The sequence below is a fragment of the Manduca sexta genome, chromosome 12, assembly GCF_014839805.1.
Source record: "Manduca sexta isolate Smith_Timp_Sample1 chromosome 12, JHU_Msex_v1.0, whole genome shotgun sequence".
In the NCBI taxonomy this organism is placed as follows: Eukaryota; Metazoa; Arthropoda; class Insecta; order Lepidoptera; family Sphingidae; genus Manduca; species Manduca sexta.
The window spans coordinates 4,102,283-4,127,858 of NC_051126.1; the positions used below are offsets into that span (position 1 = coordinate 4,102,283).

The 25,576-nt window shown below is 35.7% G+C and overlaps 1 protein-coding gene across 3 annotated transcripts in view; it reads right to left on the bottom strand.

Annotated features, from left to right (window-relative positions):
* Nucleotides 1–1,445: 1,445 nt before the first annotated feature.
* LOC115442790 (caskin-2) overlaps nucleotides 1,446–25,576 on the bottom strand; it is a 219,600-nt gene continuing 195,469 nt past the window's right edge. For 2 of the 3 annotated variants that reach the window (XM_037437973.1, XM_037437972.1), the window contains exons 2-10: nucleotides 11,368–11,565; nucleotides 10,693–10,889; nucleotides 9,057–9,236; nucleotides 8,168–8,380; nucleotides 7,356–7,463; nucleotides 7,025–7,168; nucleotides 5,857–5,970; nucleotides 4,563–5,147; nucleotides 1,446–4,296 (exon numbers count right to left, since the gene is read on the bottom strand). In XM_037437973.1, the coding sequence (XP_037293870.1) occupies nucleotides 3,967–4,296; nucleotides 4,563–5,147; nucleotides 5,857–5,970; nucleotides 7,025–7,168; nucleotides 7,356–7,463; nucleotides 8,168–8,380; nucleotides 9,057–9,236; nucleotides 10,693–10,889; nucleotides 11,368–11,557 (2,061 nt within the window). In that variant the 5' untranslated portion in view covers nucleotides 11,558–11,565 and the 3' untranslated portion in view covers nucleotides 1,446–3,966. The remainder of the gene's footprint in view (nucleotides 4,297–4,562; nucleotides 5,148–5,856; nucleotides 5,971–7,024; nucleotides 7,169–7,355; nucleotides 7,464–8,167; nucleotides 8,381–9,056; nucleotides 9,237–10,692; nucleotides 10,890–11,367; nucleotides 11,566–25,576) is intronic. The other variant, XM_037437974.1, reaches the window with a different exon arrangement.

Sequence of the window (25,576 nt, forward strand, 5' to 3'; positions counted from 1 at the left end):
GGGAGTTAGTTAACAGATCTCTGAGAGCTAGCACACAACACTATAGGTGGTCTGTTCTCTGTGAAAGCTATGCATTTATCGATCGTAGTAGCAGACCTATGATTGGCTACTATAATTTTTCCAATTACGATGCACCAATAGGCGACATGGAAAATTTATTTTCAGTGAAACCACGCAAGAAAATTCTCACTTGGCAAAAGGCAAACAAAGTTGAGCTTTAACTATATTATTCAGTATTATTGGTCTCCTTTACGTTACTTTTCAAAATATGATGAGAAAAAACAGGCGAACGAAGATGGGAGGCTGGAAACACATGGATACACCGCAAGAAGATAATGACACTCCCACCGTCTTGGCGATTTTGGTTCTAGTGATTTTTATTTTGCGATATGTTCACTTAATATCGTAACTAGTGAGTTGTATATATCGGATTCCGGACATTTAATTTCTTATTTTAAGGATATTTATTTAAAATTATTCTTAAATAAAAAATTGTGAAAATTCTACATTTCGTTTATTATCGACGTGACTTTATTGCATTGAAACTATACCTAAGGTTTACCGTATATCATAGCATTACTACTTAAGGTCCTCATCCGAGCAAGTAGCCTTGAGTATTCGTTCCATACATTTACAGTGTATGAGTTACCTCCAGAATTATGCAGATGGACGAATAATTTAATTAAAAAAACAATTTGAAATATTTTTGAAAAATGAAAATTATTAAAATATTCCTTATTAAATTGTCTATCTAATTATGTTGGCTGAAATTTAAAAAGATATATAATTACTTACATACTTTAAAATCAACAATTTTATTGGCCTTTTCATTTTGAAATAAATGAAAAAATATCCACATTCACATTTTTATTAAATAACCAATTTCGAATAGATTGCTTCCAAAAATACAGATAGTTCGTTTCGCCATTTTGCTGGCGGTAAAGCGTTAGTAAATTTCCCGTGTATCATAAGGTTTTAGATTCGATTACCAGGAGGGAATGCGATGCGTTTCCAATGTGAATTATACTTATGAAGATAATATATTCGAAATTAGATTTTATACCTTTGCGATGGTATTTTCTATCACACCATCACACCACAAGACGAAAATAAATCTAGATGGTCTACACTTTAAGAAATCGTTATCTGAGACCAATAAACTAGAATCGTTATCTCATGAATTAGTAGACATCGTCACATTGTTTCCATGGTAATAGGATCGTTCAAGAGTTCCTCGAGAATTCGTTTCCCTTTCTGCGTAATAAGGTTCTAAGGTGGTTATATTAAAAATGACAATATAGGTATAATTAATAAAAAGCCGATGGCTTAAGACGAATACATTATATACGAAATCTTTAACAGATTACTAATGATTGCGCCCCTCTACTTACTCCTACAGGTATGGGATAAATCCTGGCAATATTTATTATAAAATAATACTCAGATTAGATATTACAAATATATTTATTCAAATAAGAACTGAACTATAAAATAAGTAAAAGTCGTTAAGCTGCTTTTAATGACAATTAGGTACAATTATTACAGAATAGAATAAAATTACTAAACATGTCACAAACGCCGTCACTCAAAATAATTTTGACTAGTACAATGAACGCTAACTAAAACATATTTTGCGTAAATCATTATATCATTTTATTTCATGCCTAGCACCTTTGACGAGAAACAAGTGACGGCTATAAATACTCCAAACATCTCGTGCAGAATGTGAGTGTATTTCAAAACTGATAATGTTTTAGAATGGAATATAGGATAAAGACTTTATTGTGCCGAATTTAAATAATGTATGAGTATAATTTTCTTTAAATTATCTATTGTAATTGGTGGAGTTTTAGCGTAAAATGCCTACTTATTTCATGCAACTAAATTTTGGGTAAGTTTAATATCATTAAAGACCCCAAAATATGAATTTAAAGATCAAAATTATTATCCCCAAATATTTATCAATAAACGTTTTTTTTAATTACTCACATTCTCTACGACAAGTCCGAAGATAAAATTAAATACAAGTTTACATTTTATTATCACGTAGGTATACAAAATGTCTAGAATATTACGAGCAGTTATCAAAGATTATCAAAGAAGACAGTATGGAACATTGATCTGTATTAAATATTTACAGGATCAAGCTAATGTGCTACAATTTATTATTATGTTTTTTTTTATCTATACATTCGTGTTTTTATAATAGGGATACACTATGGGGTATGTTCATTGAAAATACAGTGACGGGTAAAAATGGAATAATAAAGAATATCAAATGCATTTATTAAAGGCATCAGGGTATTTTATGTTAAGCTTACTTTGCAGCTCCACGTATTGTTAAGTAGGGACTTATGTTCATGTAACATAACACAATACCTACAACGACGTAAATACACGTCCAAGAAGAGAAATAATCTCTGGTAAGACGTGATTACACGTCTTAAGAGTTAACTAATCTAATATACATTTGCCTCATCACTGCATTAACAAATACACGTTTATTAATTATGGCCGCTACATATCACGTTATATGGACTTGCTTAAAAGTAAAAGGGAGGTCTTAGCACATTATTGTTCTTAGAAATTACATAACATTATCCAGTGATCATTGCAGCATAAACGCCGTTCATTTTGGCCGTTTTATGTGTATCGTAAGCAATTTGTGTAGCATAAGCTTTAAGACCCGAGAAATTATTAACGCCCTTGGAATGCTGCACCGACAATATGAAAAAAAAAAAAATATAATTCATATAAAATTTTATTTGGATTAATTTTCATTTACCATTACGATTTTGTACAGTGCATCCGTAATTTTTTCCAATTTATTATATTAAAAATTTACGAAAATTTTGTGAATTAAATAAAACAAATTTAATATTATTATTCAATAGTTTTCTACAATTACAAAGAATGTTACATTATTGAGGTATCAATAATAACACCCAAATGTTAGCCGAAATTTCATTTATTTTTATAATATAATTGTGTAGTCATATGACGTGTATAGCCGTCCGCCTGTATGATCTATTTCCAACTGCTATTCTGCTTTTCTAAAATATAAATACATCGCATTATTTCATATTTACTTGGTTTTCTTAACTATTATAAAACTTGCATGAACGCATGTAAGTTTCCGAGGTATTTAAAAATCTTTTATGAAGATGTTTAATTTTTCAATTGTCGATGCGCTCCGAAGGCAATGATTGATGAAAGCAGATGTGTCGATGAATCAAACGTCATGTCCCTAATCAGTACAAGAATGTTAACATACAAGGTCTATGAGGACTAAAACTAATTTATTACATACTCTATGGTACATTAACACCTAAATTTTCACACTAACTCTATTATTTTGTATAAATTCTAACTAACTTCGGTTTCTAATGCAAGAACGAGTAATCTACAATTTTATTGTACATGAAAAACTAACTACTGGGCTGTATAATATTTTTATCTATGACATAATTTAAGTAAAAACAATATTTACAAAAATAGCCACTTTTCATCTGTTCATTTTGGATCCGTCTATGATCTAATATTATATCAAATGGAAAATTAAAACGTAACACAACGAAGGAACTAATTAGTACAAACAGCGAAACAAACGCACAGCTCACTAAAGTCTCCTAATTAAAACTATTTCATCCATTATTGTATAAAAATGTACTACACCGGTACAAAACGCTACAAAACTATAATATTATTATATGTATCATTATTTTGTATTATTTAGTTTTAGGAATAAGTCGATAGCGTGTGGCAGGACGTGATATTCTGTCAGCGATCGATTGCTAAGCGAATGGCCTTATCGAAAACGATTGCTTCTGTCATATTATTGCTTTTAAAAAAATAAACGCAAACCCACCCGTTCCCTGCCCCAATTTCAATCAATGCCGATAAACGATCTTTGGAATTTATTATTCTAACATCGATAGTGTCACGCGGAATCGATCGTAATCGATTTTAGGAATCGGCGAGGCCCTGGCGCTTCTCTTCCTCCAACATGGCGTCGAGTTCGTCGGTGAGGTTGGCGAGCATGTTGCCGATGTCGTTGAGCACGTCGACGGGCTCGTTGCTCTTGTCGCCGGGCTCGGCCAGGTGCGCGGGCTTGGCGTCGGCGCGCGGGGGGAGCGCGGCGTGCGGCGCGTGCGGCGCCAGCGGGGCGAGCGAGATGCCGCCGCGCCCGTAGTCCACCGTGTGCGGCCGCGCGCCGATCTGACCGCGGTTCTGCTTTATCGTGCCCGCGTTCTCGTTCGCGAACGGGATGCTGTCCGACTCCGTGCTCGAACTCGACTGCGGCGCAACAGACGCATCAGTTAATTGTAAATCGTACCTATTTATTATAGTAAAAAAATTATCCAAAAGCACAAAATTCATCTTTGGTGCTGCTGTTCTACAATACACAAATAGGGTAATGATATCTCTTAAATGTCATCATTTAAGGTTACAGTTTACGCGAATAGGTATATTTTAAGCTAACTGTGAAAATATTAATATCTACACTTAAGTATTGTATTTTATAATTGTGAAAATTTACCAACAACTCCCTAACAACTAACCTTAAAGCTAGCATCGGAGCCGGTCCTGTGCTTGTCGTCGTCGTACCGGCGCGGCGGCGAGGAGGGCGCGGGCGGCGGCGGCAGCAGCCCCGTGCTGTCGAGCGACACCGACAGCGAGTCCGAGCTCGGGTACGCCGGCAGACTCAGCGGCAGACTCTTCTCCGGGTGGATCTCTACCGTCGTTTGACCGAAGCGCGAGAACGGCGCGTACTGAGAACTCTGTCTCTTCGGAGGCTCTGGCGGCGGCTTCCGAGCCACGTGCGGACTTGCGCCGTACGCCACGCGCTGCAGTCGCGCTGAATACGCGATCTCGTCGTACGTATAATCGGGCGACTTGTCTCGATACGCTGGAGTAGCTTGAATTTTAGCTACGGGGCGAGGGCGCACCAGACCCCTCGGACGCGGCAATGTACCGCCGCCTTCGTACGAGCTGTCGTTTGTCGGCGTGATGTCTCCGTCGTCGTATGAGCGCCGCCATTGTCCCGCGCCGTAGTAGAAGCCCGCGTCCGGAGAGAATGTGGTGTGAGATGTCCTTTCTGACGGGTCTTCGAGGCTTTCCAGCGATTTGCCGCGCGGGTGACGGATCTGTTGGTGATTTCTTATGTTAGGGTTGACTCGTGCTGGATAATAACCGGTTTACAGAATGATCTTTTTATATATGGTTAAAAAAAGTCTGAAGTTAGAAGGCTACATGATATTATGTTAATACTTTTAATATATTAGTGTGTAATACTGTGATCTAAGTTTATGATTTGAACAAATTGAAAGATCATTCTGTAAAAGAGAAGAAAAAGTAAAAAAAATAAATAGTTGAATTTATTTATATAAATCAATCTGTAATCATTCATATTATACACAAACGTTTGGAATTATTTCAATAATACATTAACAAACAAATATTTACATTAATTTCTGTATTAGTTTTGTTTTCCATTAAAATCGCCTATTTGTACCATTCTTATTTTCTCACCATGCCAGGCTTATTAATTTATCGAAAAATATATTCTCGTCGTATGCATATTAAATCAAATAATAATAAAACCATGCTCATAGATAATAGTATTTAATAGGACTATGTCACTACCGTGCAGGCAAATTTACAAAGTTCGAGCACGTATCCATAAGGCCCAGACAATCGATATGCGGGTATCGATACTAATCGATACTAGAATCGATGTGAAAAAAGAAAAAATAAAAACACATCGATACAGCGTACAAACACAGAGGTGCACATATAAGCGTTGTGCGTCGGGTGCGGACAGACAAGACCTTGTGCCGAAGGAGGTTTTCATACCTGAATTGGGACCAGATCAGTGGCACATAGGGGCGTCGGTAGGGCATCAAAGTTTAGGTCGGGGGGTTTATGGTAACTCCTCTCCCACTGGCAACGCTCCCTCGGATATAAATCCTTTGGTCGATAACGTCCACAGTGCGGAATGTGTTTGGAAAAAGAAAATAAAACAAAACATTCACATGCTGCATCGGGCTCGTGGTATGGTGGATGCTAATGACTGTGAAGTGTTGGCCGGATCAAGACTCTCGCGTTCTTTTTTATTAAAATATCTTTGCCTTTGCACAATTTCATAATATGCAGTTTCATGAACAATCATGGATGATGATTAAACTAAGGCAAAAGCATTACTTGTTATTGAATCTCTTGTAAGGCAAATTATAGGTATTTATTATGAAAGCAATAAATGTTAATCTTCTAAGATTTTCAAATAGAAGCATGATGAAATAAATATAACGATAATAAGTACGCAGAGTTGCTCAATTATCCGGCCAACGAAATGACGTAGGCGATGGATAGGTAGAGACCTAAAGTCTAAGCGAAAATAATTAATGTTTTCATCTGAACGCATCGGGAAAAGTTTCGACACTCATTTTGCACAAGAAAAGTCATGCCAATTATTCTTCACGCGGATTTATACGTACTTTTTCCCAAAAATGTGTCCATTTTGGCTGAGCAAAGAAAACTTAATAGCCGTTTGTGCCAGGTTTTCAATCAAGGAACTAATAACAATAGGCACTGCTCAAAGGAATATCTGTTTTTAGTTCAATCAAGCTTTAAACGCTCATTGTTAAAATAAAAGTTAGTAATTCAAAAGGAAAATTATTAAATTATATCATCAATTACTTTTAGGTTAGAATTAATTTGGCGGCAATAAAAATTCAAGATGGCCGATGAGGTGAAATGAGATGGGTGAAATAAAAATAAATCATAAAATAAATCATTGATTTGAAGTGATGCTTTGATAATAATTGTTTTTGATAGATAAGAAAATCTAATTGCCATTGAAATTTCTAGAGCACATTGTGTTATTATGAAAACGGATGAGCATAGACACTTTTATTATTATATTTCTTTGTCATCCGCTGTCATAATCTCTAAGGAGTCTAAATTCTAAAACATCACTACAAACACAATAAAGGAAGAAAGCATGCGTATCTATGGTACTGACCTGGCCTGGTTGTATCCTCGGAAAGTCCAGGGAACCCTGGTTACTGATGCTTCTTTTACCCGCCCTTATATCTTTAACTCTTTTTATAGCAAGAAGTATTTTCTTTTGGTGTCCGAGTCGGACAATGCCCATGTCTTCTAAATCCTGAAATAACCAAATATCTTATTAATGCAATGCCAATAAGGTTTTATCCTCATTTGAATATTTTCAATCTGGATTGATTTTTGAGGTTGTCTATGATTAAAAATATTTGCTGTTGTACGTTGGGATAAAGTTCTCTATGGTTAAAAAAATTGCTGTTGTACGTAAAGATATTAATTCCAATACGTACCTCCCAAGCGAGTTGTGTGACGTCGTGGACAGTGCGGTACCCTTGAGCCACGAGCGCTGGTCCGTACTCCTCGAGTCGAAGCAACCGCAGCCATTCTTCCAAAGAGCCCTGAAATTAACAACGTTATAATGAGAATGGGAAGAACTAAAAGCAATGTATAAGTCCTGTATAAAAATGTTTTTTCCGGAATATAAGTTTCGTTAAGGTGGTAGCTCAAGGTCCATTTTCATACATTTTGTTTCGGCTTTAATCTGGGTAACTAAACAAGTATTGGCAAGTAAAGAATTTAAATTCACGTCTAGTTAGTGATTAGTTCTCGCAGTTGAAAGAAAAATGTAAAAATAATTAATAATCATGGATATTTCGGCCTTTAAAATTTAATATGACGAAGTTTTAAAGGCCGAAATATCCATGATTATTAATTATTTTTACATTTTTCTTTCAACTGCGAGAACTAATCACTAACTAGACGTGAATTCCTACCAAGTATATATTTCCTGGTAGAAAAAGTGACCTGTGTGCTATTATTGCAGAATGTATCTATCTCTGTGATAAATTTCATACACATCCGTTCAGTTTTTCTGACGTGAGTGACTAACAAACATCCAAATGCTTACATTTATAATATCAGTAAGTGCTCACTCTTTGAATTATTTTCTTTTTTTTATGCAAAGATAATGTCCGAAATAATTGTACTTGTAATTTATAAGATAATATCATAACTTGTGACTGCAGTAAATTTTTAGATCAAAATTTAATAAACACTTCTCATTACGTAAAGCATTCGCATTATGCAGCAAAACACCACTCACCGGTATATAATCCGGCAAGTTATCGGGCACGTTCAGGTTGGCCAGTTCGGCCTTTAACCGTTTGCGATGGTTGGGCTTCTTGATGCCCACGGCGGTCAGGTCTTCGGGCGTCATCCGCGTCACCGTGGGCAGGTCGTACCCCGCTTCGATGAAGAGTCGCGAGTACTCTTCCATTTGCAGGTCCGCTAGACACACGTGGATTATATCTGTGTCCTGTGGGCATAATGATTTGTATTAATATGGTGTTGGTATATGACAATGATTTGTTGGGATTTATTTTGATTAATGGTGTGAAATTAAACTTATTTTGCAGTTTCTTTAATTTTAAACTACGGAGCACTCAACGATGCTCTTTTATTTTATGGAACCACACAAGTTGTCCGAGTGCAGAACGATTAATATCAAATAAAAATACCCCATTTAAACTGAGAAAAAAAAAATTATTACATTTTTGTATCTAAATGCAACAGACGAAAAACGGAACAAAACGATTTCAAGAAAGTCGGTAATTATTATAATTGTGTCGACAGGCGAGGAATAAATCGCACGTCAGTCAAAACCCTATTGGTACCACACTTCACTTGAGGTGCAGTGGTCACTTCATCGTCCCCGTATAAAAAAATATAGTACTATGGTAAGATACATCTTACAAAACCAAAATATATAAATCATGAAACACATCATTTGGTTTATATTTTAGACAATTGTATTAAAATGACGTCACTACAGACATGGCTCCGGCCTTTGAATTTTAATAAAGATTTTGGCCGTGGAAAAGAAGGAAAAGAAAAGGTGGACTAGGTTGCATGACTAAGGACCATTGCCTTTCCCTTTGAAAAACGAGGAAATAAGGGAAATGAGGTTTACATAGATTATAGAATATACATACAGGCAGTCCCTGAGCGATCATAGCCCTGACTCTATCAGCCAGGTCGCCGCAGTGGCACGCGGCGTGGTGGTGATGCGGCATCCTGCCCGAGGCTCTACCGCTGTCCAACGATGCTGACGAGTGACGCGACCCTGATCCCGCCGAGCCTGACGACGATCCGGGACTGTCTCGGCCGGGACTCTGGAAAGAATAAGCAGAGTTTTTTAGGTAAGGAACAGTCTTAGCTGTAAAGTGACAAAAGTTTTTGATCCTAGGCATATCGCGAAGCTATTGAAATTAAAAAACATCCTAAAAGTTTTTGAGTTTCGAGGGAGTTTAATAATAAGTATAGCTAAGGATTCCTGTAGGGATTGAGGAGGCTGGTGAAAGCAAAAAAAAAGTTAGCCGAATTTGACGAAAGGCCTGCAGCAAGCAAGGCCCTTATAAGCTTGAGACATTTTCTAGGGTGGACCTTTGGCCAACTTAGAAACGTCTTTACGTTTCTTGTATGGCCACCGCCCATCCTTGCCTCCTCTCTCCCCTAGCTACGCCCATAAATATTGTCTGCGATAAGCGAAATTAACTCTTTTATGAACTAAGGACTATATTATTCTTAAGTGTCATAGACATATTTTATTTGATTTTGGTTACTTTAATATTGAGAAAAGATTATTCATTCGAGGAGATGCTACCAAATACCAAAACAAAGATGTGTCTAGATTAACTAAACAATTTCCAATTTGTGGCTATAATGAGCGTTAAGTAAGTACGCTTAATATTCGTGAGACACATGAGAAATTATTAAAAAATAATCCTTCGGCGTTGTCAAGGTAATAATCATTTGGTCGCACTTTTTCGAAAACCAAATCGAATTGCGTATGTTGGTAATTTTAATCGATTTCACGAAGATAATCAATCTTAGTCATTTTTGTGTCAAATCCGTTCCAAAATTATCATAGCACGGATGTTATGTCGGATTTTCTGTATAGTGTCATCCATGTGTTTTATTTTAACAAAAAAATGTTTGAGTCTTTGAAAAATTCTCGGTGATCCCTTTGTTCCATATATTTCTAAATTAAGGATGGATAGCGTCCACAATAAACATTATCCTTACAGGCTATAGAACGAAGTCACCCGTCGCGTTAGTCGTGTCTGTCTGAACGCGATAAACTCAAAAATTACCAAACGGATTTCGATGAAATTTTGTATGGAGATAGTTTGAGACCCTGGGAAGGTCATAGGCTACGGTTTATCCCGGGAAAGTATAAAGCGGGACTTTTATCTCGGAAAAAGTTCACGGCGGCGAAGCCGCGAACAAATTCTAGAACGTACTAAAATAAAAGCGAAAAATCCTCTCCTTTTCTAGTGGCGTTCCAAAATCAGCCGGTGTACAACAAGAAAGACGGAAATAATTCTTATAGTATTATTTGTTAGGTTTTGCCAGCCCACTTGAATTCCACTATACTCAACGTTACACCCGGTCATTCCAGTATAAAGTCTAAGGCCGTGTGTTTCATCCGTGATCAAGTAAAGTTAAGGCTCTTATCATATTTGTAAGCCAATTTACAAATAGGCGGAGGCACTGCCCGCTGGTCCAGTGTAATAAGAACCTTAACTTTATTTGACCACGGATGACACAACACGGGTCAATTCTCACCTGCGTCATATCAATGCCCTGATCATCGCTCAGCGCTAGCTGGTGATGGTAGTACACGGCGGCCTTGTGAGTGAGCGGCTGCGAGGGCGGAGGGAATGTGAACGTGCCTCCTCCCGCGGGACTCTTGCCGAGGCTGCCGCTCGCGCCCGACACTCCAGACACTCCGGACACCGTGCTGCCGTAGTCTGAGTGGTCATCTGGAATGGAAATTAAATATTGTTACAATTTGATGTATGGCTATTTTGCAAAAAAATAATTAATTTAAATTGATATCCTCTACTTTTTTTTTAAAGGAGATGAAACAAACATTAATGTTATGGGAATTTTAGAATTATTTGCTCACTTAAAGTTAACCTGCATACACCGTTGCGTATTCTCCATCGAGATAAAACAGATTTGTTTTACGCCTTAAGTTTAAAGAGTCAAAGTGATGAGCTAAACTGTATCTAAAAAAAACTTATAATATGGTTACCAGTGGCGAAGAGTCCATATGACCCGATTCTTGTCGGCTTCCCTATCGTAATTGGTGTAAAATCTAATTACCTATTATCATTACAACAATTTACAGTCCGCATTTATGCACACCATTAGTACTTATAAATTGTGTTGGATTTCCTTTCCGAAAATTTCACCCTTCGACACTGATGGTTACTTAAAAGGAAAACAACTATTTACCTCGTGTATGAGAGGGCGTATCAGGCGGCTGCGGGTACGGCTGGTCCTCGCACGAGGCGTACCCTTGCGAGCCGAAGCTGGAGCCCGAGTGGCGGTGCTGCGGCGTGCCGAACGCGTCGCCGGGCACCGCTGGCGGCGGCACGCGCTTCGCGGTCGCTGTCTTGCCGGCACCGCTGCCGCCGCGAGACATGCCGCCCACTACAAATACAAATACATAATTAGTTAGGTTAATAAAGGCAACATCATGAGGACAAGGTTTTAAAACATTAATTTAGTATTTATTAGGTTTATAAAGTTATCGATACGAGGACAAGGTTTGAAAAGATTAGTTTGTGAGTTATTGGACATATTCTTAGTCATAGTGTCAGTAGAAGTTTAGGTTTTTTTTTTTATCTTTATTTATTTCGGGTTTTTTATCCAGCTAGGATATGCCAACCCCAAGAAGTTTAGGTTAAATTTAAATAACTTATTAGTCTTAAGGTTAGATTGTTGTCAAAACGATGTATTGCATATAGTCGGTATATCATAGAAAAAAAGGAGTTAGTAGTTGAGAAGTTTCATCGGAGTTAGTGTATTGGGTGAAGGCATTCGTTTAATTCGGATATTCATCACTTGGTGAACACAGCTTTATATTATGTATATAACGTTACTTTATAAAATATGGATAAAGCAAAATAAGTAAAATTTATTTCTAAGTAATTAAATCTTTTAAAGATATTATTCTACCTTAATTACTTCCTATTGAAATATACACTGTTTTTATATATTTTGGGTTTAGCAGATCTAGCGTTTCTACCTTTTAATTTACGGAAACTAAAGCCTTTGCAGATAAATAATAAAGGCCGCATTAAAGTCCATATTTCTTTCATAAAACTCGAACACTTGCGAAATCTTTAGAAATAAACAAGCAAGATCCACCCTTTCAATCTTCCAAAACACTGTTATCTGGTTTGGACAGGACCGAAATCTGTGCGACGGAATCTGATCCCGGCTTTTTTCGTGGGTAGGGCTGTTGAGAAACTTTCCAGTGCATTTTAAGGGTTGTTTCTACCTCCCAAATTTATTAGAATGAAAGTTGATAAGTATGAAGTTAATCACTTCGGAAGTAAAGTAAAATACAAATTAAAAAGGTAGGCGTGGTATTGCATGGGATGTTCATAGAAACATATATATGAACATCAATTTATTTCATTAATATGCACTTCTATAATCGATAACGTATTTCTGTTCTTGAGTGACGATAAAATATATTTTTAAGTTACATTGTGAAAACCTTTTTACATAATCCTATTTGCTATAAGACTCAATACATTAGGAGCATCCCTACACCGATCACAGATAAGCCGCGAAGGGAGGATCGCTAATAAGCTAAAATCGTAATCAATCATTTTCGTTCGGTCCGAGAGTGAACGGATCGCATCGGCTAATTGCTGTACCGAATCGATAACTCTAACTAATGGGCGGGAAAAATCGACATCGAATTAATTGCGATGCAAACACCCGATAGTTAAAAAATGAGACGGTGCAATTTATGTGCGAATTATTTCACTTTTTTTCCTGTAAACCAGCCAGTTAGTGCCGACATTCAAAATCGATTTTCAAAAGTATTTAAACATTCCATTCATTTATGTGTACTAGAGATGATAAAATTATGTTGCATAATTAACAATATCTTTGCATAATCTTTGGAAATCCTAAAATTAATTTTGTTATTAATTAATATTTTTTTGAATGTTCACACGTTTACGAATTGAGGTCTTAAAATCGTCAATCATTGATAAAAATGAACTACAGGATCCATATAATATTTATATGTACCATCAATTTATAACTCAAATTTGAACCAACATTGGACAAATGACCAACACGTCCCAACCAAAATTCCGACATTACTTTCCACGTATGAAATTAATAAGTTCCATTAACCGCACGCGAAACCGTATTCAACGTTTTAACAATAACATTAACAATGAAAAGAATTTTATATGTGCACGCGAAAACCAAAGTCTGTGTTAAATTGCATGTAATTGAAATTTCATTTATTATTCTGTACCGTTGTTTCAAACATTAGCAAAAGGTTTGGTTATATTATTTTATGTTGGCACAACTGGGATTTCAAAACGATCGTTCAATTTAAGTTTGGAACAATGACTTAAGAACTCTTTGGAACTCGATCTAGATATATAATTCCGATAGCGGACATCTTTGATGTTATGCTCCCACGGCATTTAAATTTCGTCTCAGGGGACAGAGTGCTTAAAAATATTGATTAATGCTATTTCGATTTCATAATATGAAATTCACAAATAAGTTTTGTACTTACTGTTTCTCATAATCACGGCACAAGACATTCACTTCATTGTATGGGTAATCGTTGAGATAATGTTATTGTTCGATTTAAGTATTTATTGTATAAAATTTACATTTTAGATTTATTAATGTTTTTACAACAATATTTATTATTATATTTAATACAAAAATAACACCATTCAAATGACGATACAATATATCTATAATTTGACCGATATGACACAGGCTCCGTACAGCGGAACGTTTTAATACCCATTTGACGGTTCCACGTCACCTGTGGGATGTAAAATGTCTTCCCGCCTGATCCCGTAATCCAGGGATAAGTGTAGCCACCCACTAGCATTTATCGCTGAGCTTTAGTTTCATTATTAGGATCACAAATTAGAATGAGGGATGAGAACTTTTACATTCATTTTTTTGGTGAAAAGAGACGAAAAAGAATATTCATATTGCAACGTCTAAAGAACGGTGGTACTTTTAAACATGATACCGTTATATGGTAATTCCTATACCTAATAAGTAGTAGTTGTAATTCAAATATAATGTTGACCAAGTGATTCGTCGTACCACGTAGAATTATACCGAATTAGGTATATCTTCGATGGTAGTCGTGGATTTGTCGACTACTATTATTAAAGTTCAAATAGACATATTTGAGCTTTGAATCATTACCATTCGACAAATCCATTAGCCACATTGCCCCATCACGTTCCTCATTCATATACATTGTTAGGTCTCTCATACATGAGAGTCCGCCTGGGCAGGTACCGCAATGTCTATTTCTGCGCCAAGCAGCAGTGTGTAGACAATGTTATGTTCCGGTTTAAAGAACATTGTAGCCAGTGTAACTACTGGACATAATAAGACTTATCATCTCTTGTTTTAGGATGGCGAGCGCAGTGGAATACCAAACAATACTTTGTAATTCAAGGTGTTGGATATTGTTTCTACTGTTTATGGGCGGCGGTATCGCTTACCACCAGGCGAACGGCTAGTTCGTCACGTCATTAAAAGCAATAAAAAAAAACATTACCATATCCTCTGATTACCTTAGTATCTCAAGATACAAGACCACCTCAGTTTTGATGAATCGCGTCGACCTTGCTGACGTTTTACGACACCGATGAAGGATAATCGCATTATTTCGGTAAATTACCGTATATAATTCTTTAGGTGCTAAAAATTTAAATCCGTGAAGGTTTCTCATGGAACGTATTCGTCGGTTGTGTGGTCAATTAAAAAAATATTTCCGTGAACGGAATTTCTGACAGTACCTTCGGTTTTTTTTATAGTAGAAGGATCACCTGATACTAATTAATCAAAGATGAATACGATAAGCCCGAAGGGAATTTTAGCAATCTTAATGGCCGAATGAAACGAAACAGCTAGTCATTTTAAATAACTATATTTCGTAAATGTTACTTTCCATATCCCAAAATAATATAAATTGGTATCTTGGACTAAAACAATTCTTAACACAATATGGAAGCTCCTATTATAACAGTGGCAAAGCGTGAAAGTTTTCAAAAGGTAACTGGAGGCAAAAACATACCTTGGTTAACATATGACGGCCAATTTAACGAAAACTAAAACAAACGAAAATAAACCTTAAAGGAATGCCGGTAGGAATCGGGTAGTATGTACGTTTAGTAGCTTAGTAGTGTAATAATTTAAAAAAGGGTTTATTTCAACCGTCTGTAATTTCTAATATTCCATAGCCGTAAATCGATCAGTAATCACAAATCAGGATGGCGGCCACTGCCGTTTAGTGTAATAACACCAATAAACCAGGCCAGCGCGACAAGCTCCTAATGCACGCCATCGCAACCTCTAATTATCAACAATTAACCGATCATTACCGTCACTCGAGTAGAATTCGTAACCTCGGCTCGGACACAACGCTTTGTGTTTGGTTTTGTCTACAATTTGTTCAAAAATTTGTATATTTTGAGATGCTATAAAAATAACTTTCTTCGTGGAAATGAACGTCGGAGTGATAATGTATTTATGTGATAGGCATCTAATGCTTCTAATTCAATTTCACGCCAAATTAGAAAAAGGAAATTAATAAGAGAATAATGATTAATTACTATTGATGTGATCTGCTTTTCCTATAAGTACACATATAACTTGTAAAAACCTACCCATACATATATAAATATTCAATACAAATTTTCTCACGATTTAGGCCTCGTTAAAGTTAATTCTCTCAACGAACAGGTTATTTACAAATACTCAAACGTACAATATTGTATAACCTAAAAAAAAAATACCATTTTCTTTACAAGATCTTATTAGAATACAACTACATCTAGTGGCACACGCCGAGAACTACCCCGAGGGTTGTTCTACAAGAAATACCTGTTAAATCGGACCAGATACCTTGTTATGAACATAACCCGCAAATCAAACACATGCAACTCAGTTCTCTATCCGCAGTTATTAACGCATCAATAAAAGGCAGAAGGCAACAAACGCCTTGAGGCGACGTATCGAATTGATTAGACACGTCAGCGCGATCTACGGCGCGTATTCTATTGACATTCTGAGCGCCTGTAGACGTTATTAAATACAATTATACGGCGCCGACGTTGTTGCACGTGTTTATTTTTAGAATGAAAACCACGACGCGATGTTTTGTATGTTTAGTGGTTGTCGGTGTTGTGGCGCCATGGTAGGTAGCAGAGACTATCACTCATACGGTTGAAAACGATGTCATGTTTTTGCGCTCTTGCAAGTTGTATTACAAGCACAGCTGTGTTTAGTATTAGTAACTTTAGATTTAGATTAAGTTTAATGATTTCTTATGTTTACGCGAATGTTAGACATCAAAATTAAAAAAAAAATCGAACTTTTTTTGTCGAGTCCCTGCGTGACCACGAAGGCTGCAGTCTTCGTCAGGAAAGTTAAAATATAAAAACCGCGATAAAATCCCAAAAAAAGTTTTATTATAGATTTAGTTATCATTATTATGGATGGTGGATGAAGACGGTGATCATCATTACGATCGTCAATACATCACTTATTTTGGACTAGTTACAATTGTTGACTAACGAAAACATTTCAATAGCTCCGATACCAAATATTAACATAAATGATAATGATTTTCACAATCTCACAATTTCACAGTCATGCTAAATAAAGATATTCTAAGAACATAAACGAACCGTTTCACCTAAACAAATACAAACAATAATAAAACGGTAAACTATGGTTTCAGTTAAGGAATTACTCCGTTCATTTACCGTTAACGGAATGGTAATGCAACGTATTTAAGTAAAGTCACATGTCCGCACTGCATAGTACATGTATTCATTGTCAGATGCATATCTTAAGACTGGTGCTCGTAAAAACGATAACTTAGCCGTGTAATCATCTAAATATTACCATACGCAGAACACTCGACATTTCTCACGGGTAGTGGAAAACTAAGTATTTTATACACATATAAAACTAAATAAGCTATAGGGGCAATTGGTTTTATTAACGTGTATTGGTTGTTGATAATTTTTATAGTATATGGATTGGTTGTTTTGTACATGTGTGAGTAGTATTTGTGGATATGTGTGCGTTATACTCGTTACGTCTGTTTGTGTGCTTGAAAACCTTTAGTTGAGTAAACACTGCAGTGAAGAACTCGGGATAAAGTGGTATTTTCTGCATTAATAACTATAATGCATTAGCATAGCGTGTAATTTCGTTTGTGTATGACGAGCAAGTATCTACTCTATTTATTTAATGGAGTTAATGTAAAACAAAATGTATGTGTAATCACTCATCGGTTTCTGTATAGATTTAAATTTTAAATATTTTAAAGCATCATACGAATAGTATGCTGATGAAATAATATCAACCGAGTAATGAGAAATTTGATATGCAATTAATAACTTTCCTGCTCATACATTTCATCAGTTGTTGGACCTTATGGTAATGACAAAAAAAAACATATTTAAATAACATTTAACATCATTCATCCATCAACCGTAATGTTAGTTTCACAATTTCACATCGTGTAAACCTATAACAGTAACATTTTGTGATTGTTTATGTAAATAATATTTACATCTATTCCCTAATTTAATAGATGACCGAACGTAAATCGAAAACGCATCGGCTCGCCAGCGATTTAGTCAAAGTTACACAATCTTCGCTTCGAGATATTACAGAACTACAATTATATTGTAGATGCTTACATATTTAAAATAAAAAACCATAATTGGATACATTTTTGGAATCTCCATTATTATGTGTATAATTATTTATTTTTGTTAGTTAAAAACAATAGTTTTAGCTGCAAATGCATTTATATGTGCAGAGAAATTTCGATGTCAAAATAATCCATACTGAATCGCTTACCGCGAACAAAATGTTTGAATTTGTTTGACATAAGTCCACCTCTACACGCCTTATTAGTAACATAAGTAAAAACCATAATTGTATCCACTACTATAGATACCAACAAGAAACACCGCAACGAACGAAGCCAGGAACAAAAGCGAGCATTTAATAACATTTGTATGTAAAACATTTAGTCATAATGTATGTGAGTTAGTGTAATGATGGCAAAGGTTCCCCGGTTAGAAACCGAGCCTCGGGCTATAACAACTACATCTCAATCCCAACGAGTTTACATTGCAAATGCGTTCTGTTAATCGTACATTACGTCTTGGAGACCTGATGGTCTAGCGACAAATTACTTTGTGGTTGGTGAGGTCTTGGAAGCTCGTATGTTTGTTTTTGTTTTGGCACGGAAAAGTGATTGCATTTCACTTAATGGTAAACACGAAGCCGTCCAGATAAAGCATCAAATGGCAACAGTTGGCTATCTCAAGCCATTCGACACAATCATGCTGGCCTACTAAGATGCTCCTTCTCGCTACTGTGGAAGGGTCCGTGTGGTGTGCAGAAAAACCCAAATACTATGTTACGGAGAATGTTTAACGACTTCATCGTCTTAGTCAGGTCATATTTTGTTTAAAGGACGGTAAAACATGAACGACGGTAGTATTGACTCTTTTTATGTCAATGCGTTTTGGTTAAGTTTAGATTTGATGATCATTACTAAGCCCAAATCTAAAAGCAAAGAATTGTCGTCATTTATACTTTCACAGAAAGACTTAATGAATGTAACACGTCGTTATCAAGTGCCATTAGTGGAAAATGCGAACGTACTATTGTCTTTTTTGTTAGTATTACATATGTGCTAGTTTGTAACAAAACTCTTTGTCCAAACAGAAAATCAGAGATTAGAGCATCACCAATGCTTTACGTAAGTGGACATAAGAGATTATCACGTTGTGTTTCATTACCATCAATAGGCTACGGTAATGAATGTCGTGAATGTTTGAATTATTCTATTAATCACTTACTGGTGGTAGGTCTCCCATATGTGAGAGTCCTCCTGGGAAGGTACCACCGCAATGTCAATTTCTGCCACCAAGCAAAAGTGTGTCGTCACTGCTCTGTTCCGATTTGAAGAACATTGTAGCCAGTGTTACTACTGGACATAATAAGCCTTAACTTTTCTTGTTTCAGGATAGCGAACAATTCAAGGTGTTGGATGGTGTTTCTTCTATATTTTGCGGTCGTATCACATACCATCAGGCGAACGGCAAGATCATTTATTTAAGTCATAATGATAACTCGCTATGGTATTTGTTTTATTCTGCATTCAATATTATGTTTTAGGTTACAAATAATTAAAAATCCCATTAAAAATAACCAAGTCCATACTCAAAACATTTGAAACACACCGTTTCTAACTCATTAAACGAAGCTTACACTAGGAAGACAATTTTAAAAACAGATTCTAAAGGAGTTGCCGCTAGAATGACTTCGTTGGACACAATACAATGCTTAGTTAATTTATCGTCATTGTTTTAATGGCCTGGAACAATTATGCTCCCCTTCAACAACAAAGAGCATAAATCACGTACTTTGACATTTATATGATAACAAAGAAATGACAGAAGTGTCAGCAAAAACATAATATAATATTGCGTATGTGTGTGTAAGTGTAGCTGTACTAATGTTCAAAAAACCCCCGTCGCAGTAGTGTGCTCAAGTTGTACGCTTATTGGCTCAAATTTACATTATAGATAACAAAGAAATGAAAGAAGTGTCAGCAAAAACATAATATAATATTGCGTATGTGTGTGTAAGTATAGCTGTACTAATGTTCAAAAAACCCCCGTCGCAGTAGTGTGCTCAAGTTGTTCGTTTATTGGCTCAAATCTTTAGTGATTCTCATTGAAATTCCAGGCGATTTTAATTTCGTAATACAAACTTTTATCCACGAGTTCATTCTCGAAATACTTTTGATTATTTTTTGGTGAAATTAAATGTGAAATGAGTGTAGTCTACGAGAGCTTCTCTCACAATGTTTATTAACAAAATACTTCTTTGTTCTTTGATTAAAACATTTTGAGATATCCCAGACGTATATTGTAGTTTATTCAACTTTTCGGATGAGTTCTCTTGATTACATTATAAATGTTGAACATTTTCAAAATAATATCGTCCAACTACATTTGTCTGGTGAAATTGAAGTCTTACAGACGTATTGTCTTAGACGAAAACACAGAATTGTCACTAACCTGAATCAACATTCCCACGACCAAAGCAGTACAGCTTAGAATGCCCTAGCCACAATCCTTTCGAAACAAGCGAAACATGGCTAAAGGCACGTCCACACTCATATCGAAATGAATCACGAAGTCGAATAAGATTATTGCATCGCGTTCCGAACATGCACTCGTAAACTTAAGCATTAATCCAATCTATTTACGAGCTAATAATCCAAAATGATAAATAACAGCGTAATGTCAACTAGTTGTATAATATTACAAATTACGATGGTGGTCAAATAACATTGGTCCCTTTCTATAGTCATAACACCAAGGATACACTACATTTTACGTCTAGGTAAAACGGAATGTCATTTATTGGAATTTGACAATAGTACGATTCTACTTTTTGGAAAGTCAGAAAAATTATTTGGAAAGTTTGATTAGGGATTTAGCATAGTACGCCAGTCCACCATTATGACTTCTATAAGCCAAGACTGTCAGTGGCATAACAATATCACCGAAAATGTAAGAAATTAGATAGAGGCTAAAGTACTGCACTTGACTTCGCAGATTTTGTATCCGTATTTTCTTCCAGCACCTTAGATGGGGGAGAGGGGGTGTATAAATATACTGCATGAAACATACGTAATAAAATCGAACCTTGAAAGGCAATCATATCTAAGCGACAAATATACCGAAAATGGATTATATAAAATTTTTGAATCGCCATTTCTTCCTGCGTCCATTGATCTAGGTTTTGTAGGTCTAGGACAATTTTAATATTATTAGACCATATCTTTATAAAATAAAAAGTCGAATTGTTATGAATTTTCATATTAAAATCAAAACTTTAAAGCACTCTGCTCAAAAATTTACTGATTGTCGCTTAGATATGATAAGCCTTTTAAGCGTCAATATTTTATTAAGGTCTTGTAGAATTATAGAAAAGGGTTGAAAAGATGATTTTTGGGCAAGAGAAATTTTGCTTTCCTAGTAGTCATTATGATTCCATCACTCGTCGATATCATATCTTCCTCATGATATCCCACTCTGCTCCCATTCAAAGTACATTGTAAAAAATTGCCAAACGCCCCCCGACGGACGAGCGGGCGAGTGAGTGAAAACAAAGGCCACTATTACCACTCATTAGGGCAACAATTAGAGGGCCCATCGGGGGCATTGTACGCTAATGGTTTAACCGTCGGCAATTAGTTTCAGTTGCGCAATACCTCCAGAGTAGGGTTGTCACGAACAAATATGTTATATTGAAAATTAACGTAATATATTTGCATAGGATCTGTCGCATAAATATTTGTATTAGTTAATTTTTTAATTCTCAAAACTATACTATCATTGATTTCTTTGCTTCTATATTGTCCAATTTAGAAAATATAAAAAGTATCGCTATGTAACCCTGCGGCATAGTGGTGGTATTCCACAGTACGCGGTAAGCGACACAAGCCAAGCTATGTTCGGAACAATGTCTCATTTACATAGCCCGCTAAACGAAGACTTGTAACCGCCTACGTTCTGCAAATTATAGGATGGGCACGAGTGACATGTTTTATGATTGTTTGTCGTTTATCTTTGTGATATCGGGGGAGGCCATGTTTATCGTCGTTGTATTTATGGTGCGTCCGCGCCGAGTGAGTTGTAAGTGTATAATCTTATTAAATATGTTCAACGATTGTCATCTTAGTTATAAGCTATATGGCTGCATAATAAACTGCATTTATACGTGTAGATAGAGGTTAGAGTTCACAAATTATCTAATTTAGAAAGTGATGATTATTTATAACAGTTTGTTTATGTTATTCAAAATATTTTACACGTACATATTTGTCTACGTATTTATTTTATTTTCTATAAATGATAAATAAACGAACTTTAAGAATTATCGGTGCAGAATTGAAAAAATATACTAATTATAGTTTTGTCACTGTACAATCGAAAATAATTAATTGCTCGCTTGTCTGTTGCAGTGGATACAGGGTTTTATTATAATAAGTATTGTATATGGAGGAATGTAATTTACGTTTCATGCTGAAATTCACTTCATTAAATGTTTTTCTCTTTGTCTGCAAATAAGTGACATTTGGGATAAAATGTACCTTATGCTAGGTATTCATATTCTAGTTAATATTAATTTTATTTAAACATACTTAAACAGAACCGCTGAACTGTAAAGTAAAAAATACATCCAATGTAAAATGTAGATAGATATTGTACTGTAGATTTGTTGTTATAAGTCAGAGTTACAACTTTGACTTTTCGGACGACCAACACCTCAGTCCTCTCGTGACCATGAAGGCTACAAACTCTTCGAAACGTCGGGAGAAAATCATATATAAAAAACAATAATAAATTCCATAAAATTGTTCCAATTCAATGTCTAACATTCGCGGAAATCATTATACACCCAGTGTCCTACCAAAAGTCATGATGCAAGTTTTGCGTGTGAATAAAGCTGTGATTCCATTGTCCAATATTTGCTGGCAGGTATCAGGTCACTCTTGCGTATCAGTCAAAGCTACATTGCATGAAACTGGTATCTCGTGTGCACGTTTATGTTTGCAGTTTCCACTTCTCAAGCTACATGCAAGTGGCGTCTTGCATAAAAGTTACTTGCGTAATGAAATCGCGCCTTAGGAACTACGAGTCACTCGGTTCCACTATACACTACATCCAAACTAATGCTAAGTTTAGAATAGTTCTTGCAGCAATATATTGCACTTCCAGATGCATAAGCACTAGTGGCAATATGTTAATCGTTCTATAATCATCTTACTTGCCACAAGTCTTGCAAGCTTCAAATATTTAGAATCTTGCCATTTGTGTACGCATTAAAAATTGGTTGCAAAAATAAACTTCTACGAGTTTTCTTTCTAATCTATACCTCGCTCCAGGAACCAAAATTATACACGTCTATCGAGTAGGTATCATTGGATTGAAGTGATGTAATTTATACTTTAGATCTATACTTCTAACATTGACTTTATCGCTAAGAATTCCATAGACTGTGAGTAATTTTGCACGCATGACATTCGATTAACGACCAATAATACTTTAGGATTTGCATTCCAACATGCGAATGCCGATCTCACATAGTATAATGATATAGTTACTTCTCATATTCTTTTTTACTAATTTTTATAAAGATCGGACAAAAGAAAAAAAAATGATATGTTAAATCCAACAAAAAATAATTGAAAGAAATGAATGCCTGATATTTCTGTTAAAAATAAAAATTATTATGAAACAAATAAAAAATCATAACCGTTTTATAGGTAATTATAATCGTAATTCAGTTTACAAGATAAAAATATTTAACAAAATTATCTTATTAAAAACTTATACAACCTTTAAGATCAAAAGAAACACTAATTCATTATAAATAAATATAAGTCCACGTCCCAAAGCACGAATAACAATTAAAGGTCACATTGCGCGACTTTGTTGCTAATTTAAAAAATACAAATGTGGACACAACTTTATATTTTATAATAAAATTATGTTCGGGCTGCAACAGAAGCTGGCGCCTCATTGGACAATGCCAGCTTGTTGCTCTTCACCCATCGCTCTATCCCATTACGTGAGGCATCGGGGCACTTACCATCGACACCAGAATAATAACGGGAATACATAAAACTTTATAGAATATCGAATGAGATTTGAACTCGCGGACCGAAATCGTGAAGACGCTGCGTAATAGCAACTGCGCCAAACTGCGCGTTCGATTGACACTCGAAATTGTTATGTGCTTACGCGACGCCTATCAGCGCCATCTGTTATCGTTTTTGTGTACTACGACAAAACATTTTAACGATGCTTACAAATATTTTTTTATGAAACAATTTATACCAAGTAATATAAGTTTATTAAAAAAAAAAATAATGACTCGAACAACCCGCTTGTCTGATAGATAGCAGTAGGTAATATGTTAAATAGGTGCACCACACACTGGAACTTGGAATTACAAAGCACTGTATATTTTTTCTCCAAATATAGCCGTGCAGTATCTACGTACTGGCATTAGTATTCTTAGTTAGATAAAACAATAATATATGAAGTCCGTCAACCTTTTTCAATGTTTAATGGAGCGTTGTCAGTCAGTCATCGTAGGCATAAAATGACGCGCTGAATACTGACGTGTTCCCGCCACTGCGTCGTTTAAACAACACGGCTGTGTGTGGTCGATAGACATTAGTATATAACGATAATAACAACTGTTTACCTTAAGGCGATACCTCAAGGTCCATTTTCATACATTTTGTTTCACCTTTAATCTGGGTAAAATTTAATATGACGAAATTTTAAAGGCCGAAATATCCATGATTATTAATTATTTTTACGTTTTTCTTTCAACTGCGAGAACTAATCACTAACTAGACGTGAATTTAAATTCTTTACTTGCCAATACTTGTTTAGTTACCCAGATTAAAGGTGAAACAAAATGTATGAAAATGGACCTTGAGGTATCGCCTTAACGATATCCAATTCCGACGTACACAAGACATGTAGAGGAAGTGAAACAAAATAGCAGCGTCTGAATCATGCACCACGACTTTCCTCTCAATATGCAGTCACAATTATTGCATATTAATTTAATGGTACGGTTTGCGTGATTAGTTGGGCTCAATTTAATCATACAACTTCATACATAAAATTGCTTAATATAAACATGATTGCGGGCTGTTCGGAATCGGTCGGACCACTTAGTTTCCTATACGATTGATGTAAAGCGGACGTAACGATTTGCAGCCGACTGTATTAGAATAAGCATGGAACGAATTAGATGATAATTTTCTAATGGAATTGCTCCAATAAACAATTTAACGTATAGAGATAGCCGTGTGCATTCGAGTGGGAAATTAAATTTGAGAAAATTTTATACCAATTACGTTGTTGTTTACCATCGCGTGAATATTGAAATAGGTACAGCTCGATATCTCTTAAATGAGAAATATATGAACAACGCTTAAACAAAGTACGAAGATATTAAATAATATATCTTCGTTATGTATTTAATTACAAATATCTTATGCTTAGTGTACAACTAATTAATAAAAAAATCTTTTTAACAGTGTAATTTTCATGATTTTTTTAACATGTGTATGATTTGAACACTCATTTAAATACGATCATTTCTAACTGGCATTAGCACTTATTGGACAAGAAATAAAAACACATATTAAGTCCACCTTTTTTGAACGAATGGATTTTAATTAAACTCTGTACACATATACAGTTGTATAACACATCGCGTCCTTAATATATCAAAGATGGCAAGCTAAGGGACCGCGGTGGAGCGGCGGTGCGGCTCATCAGCG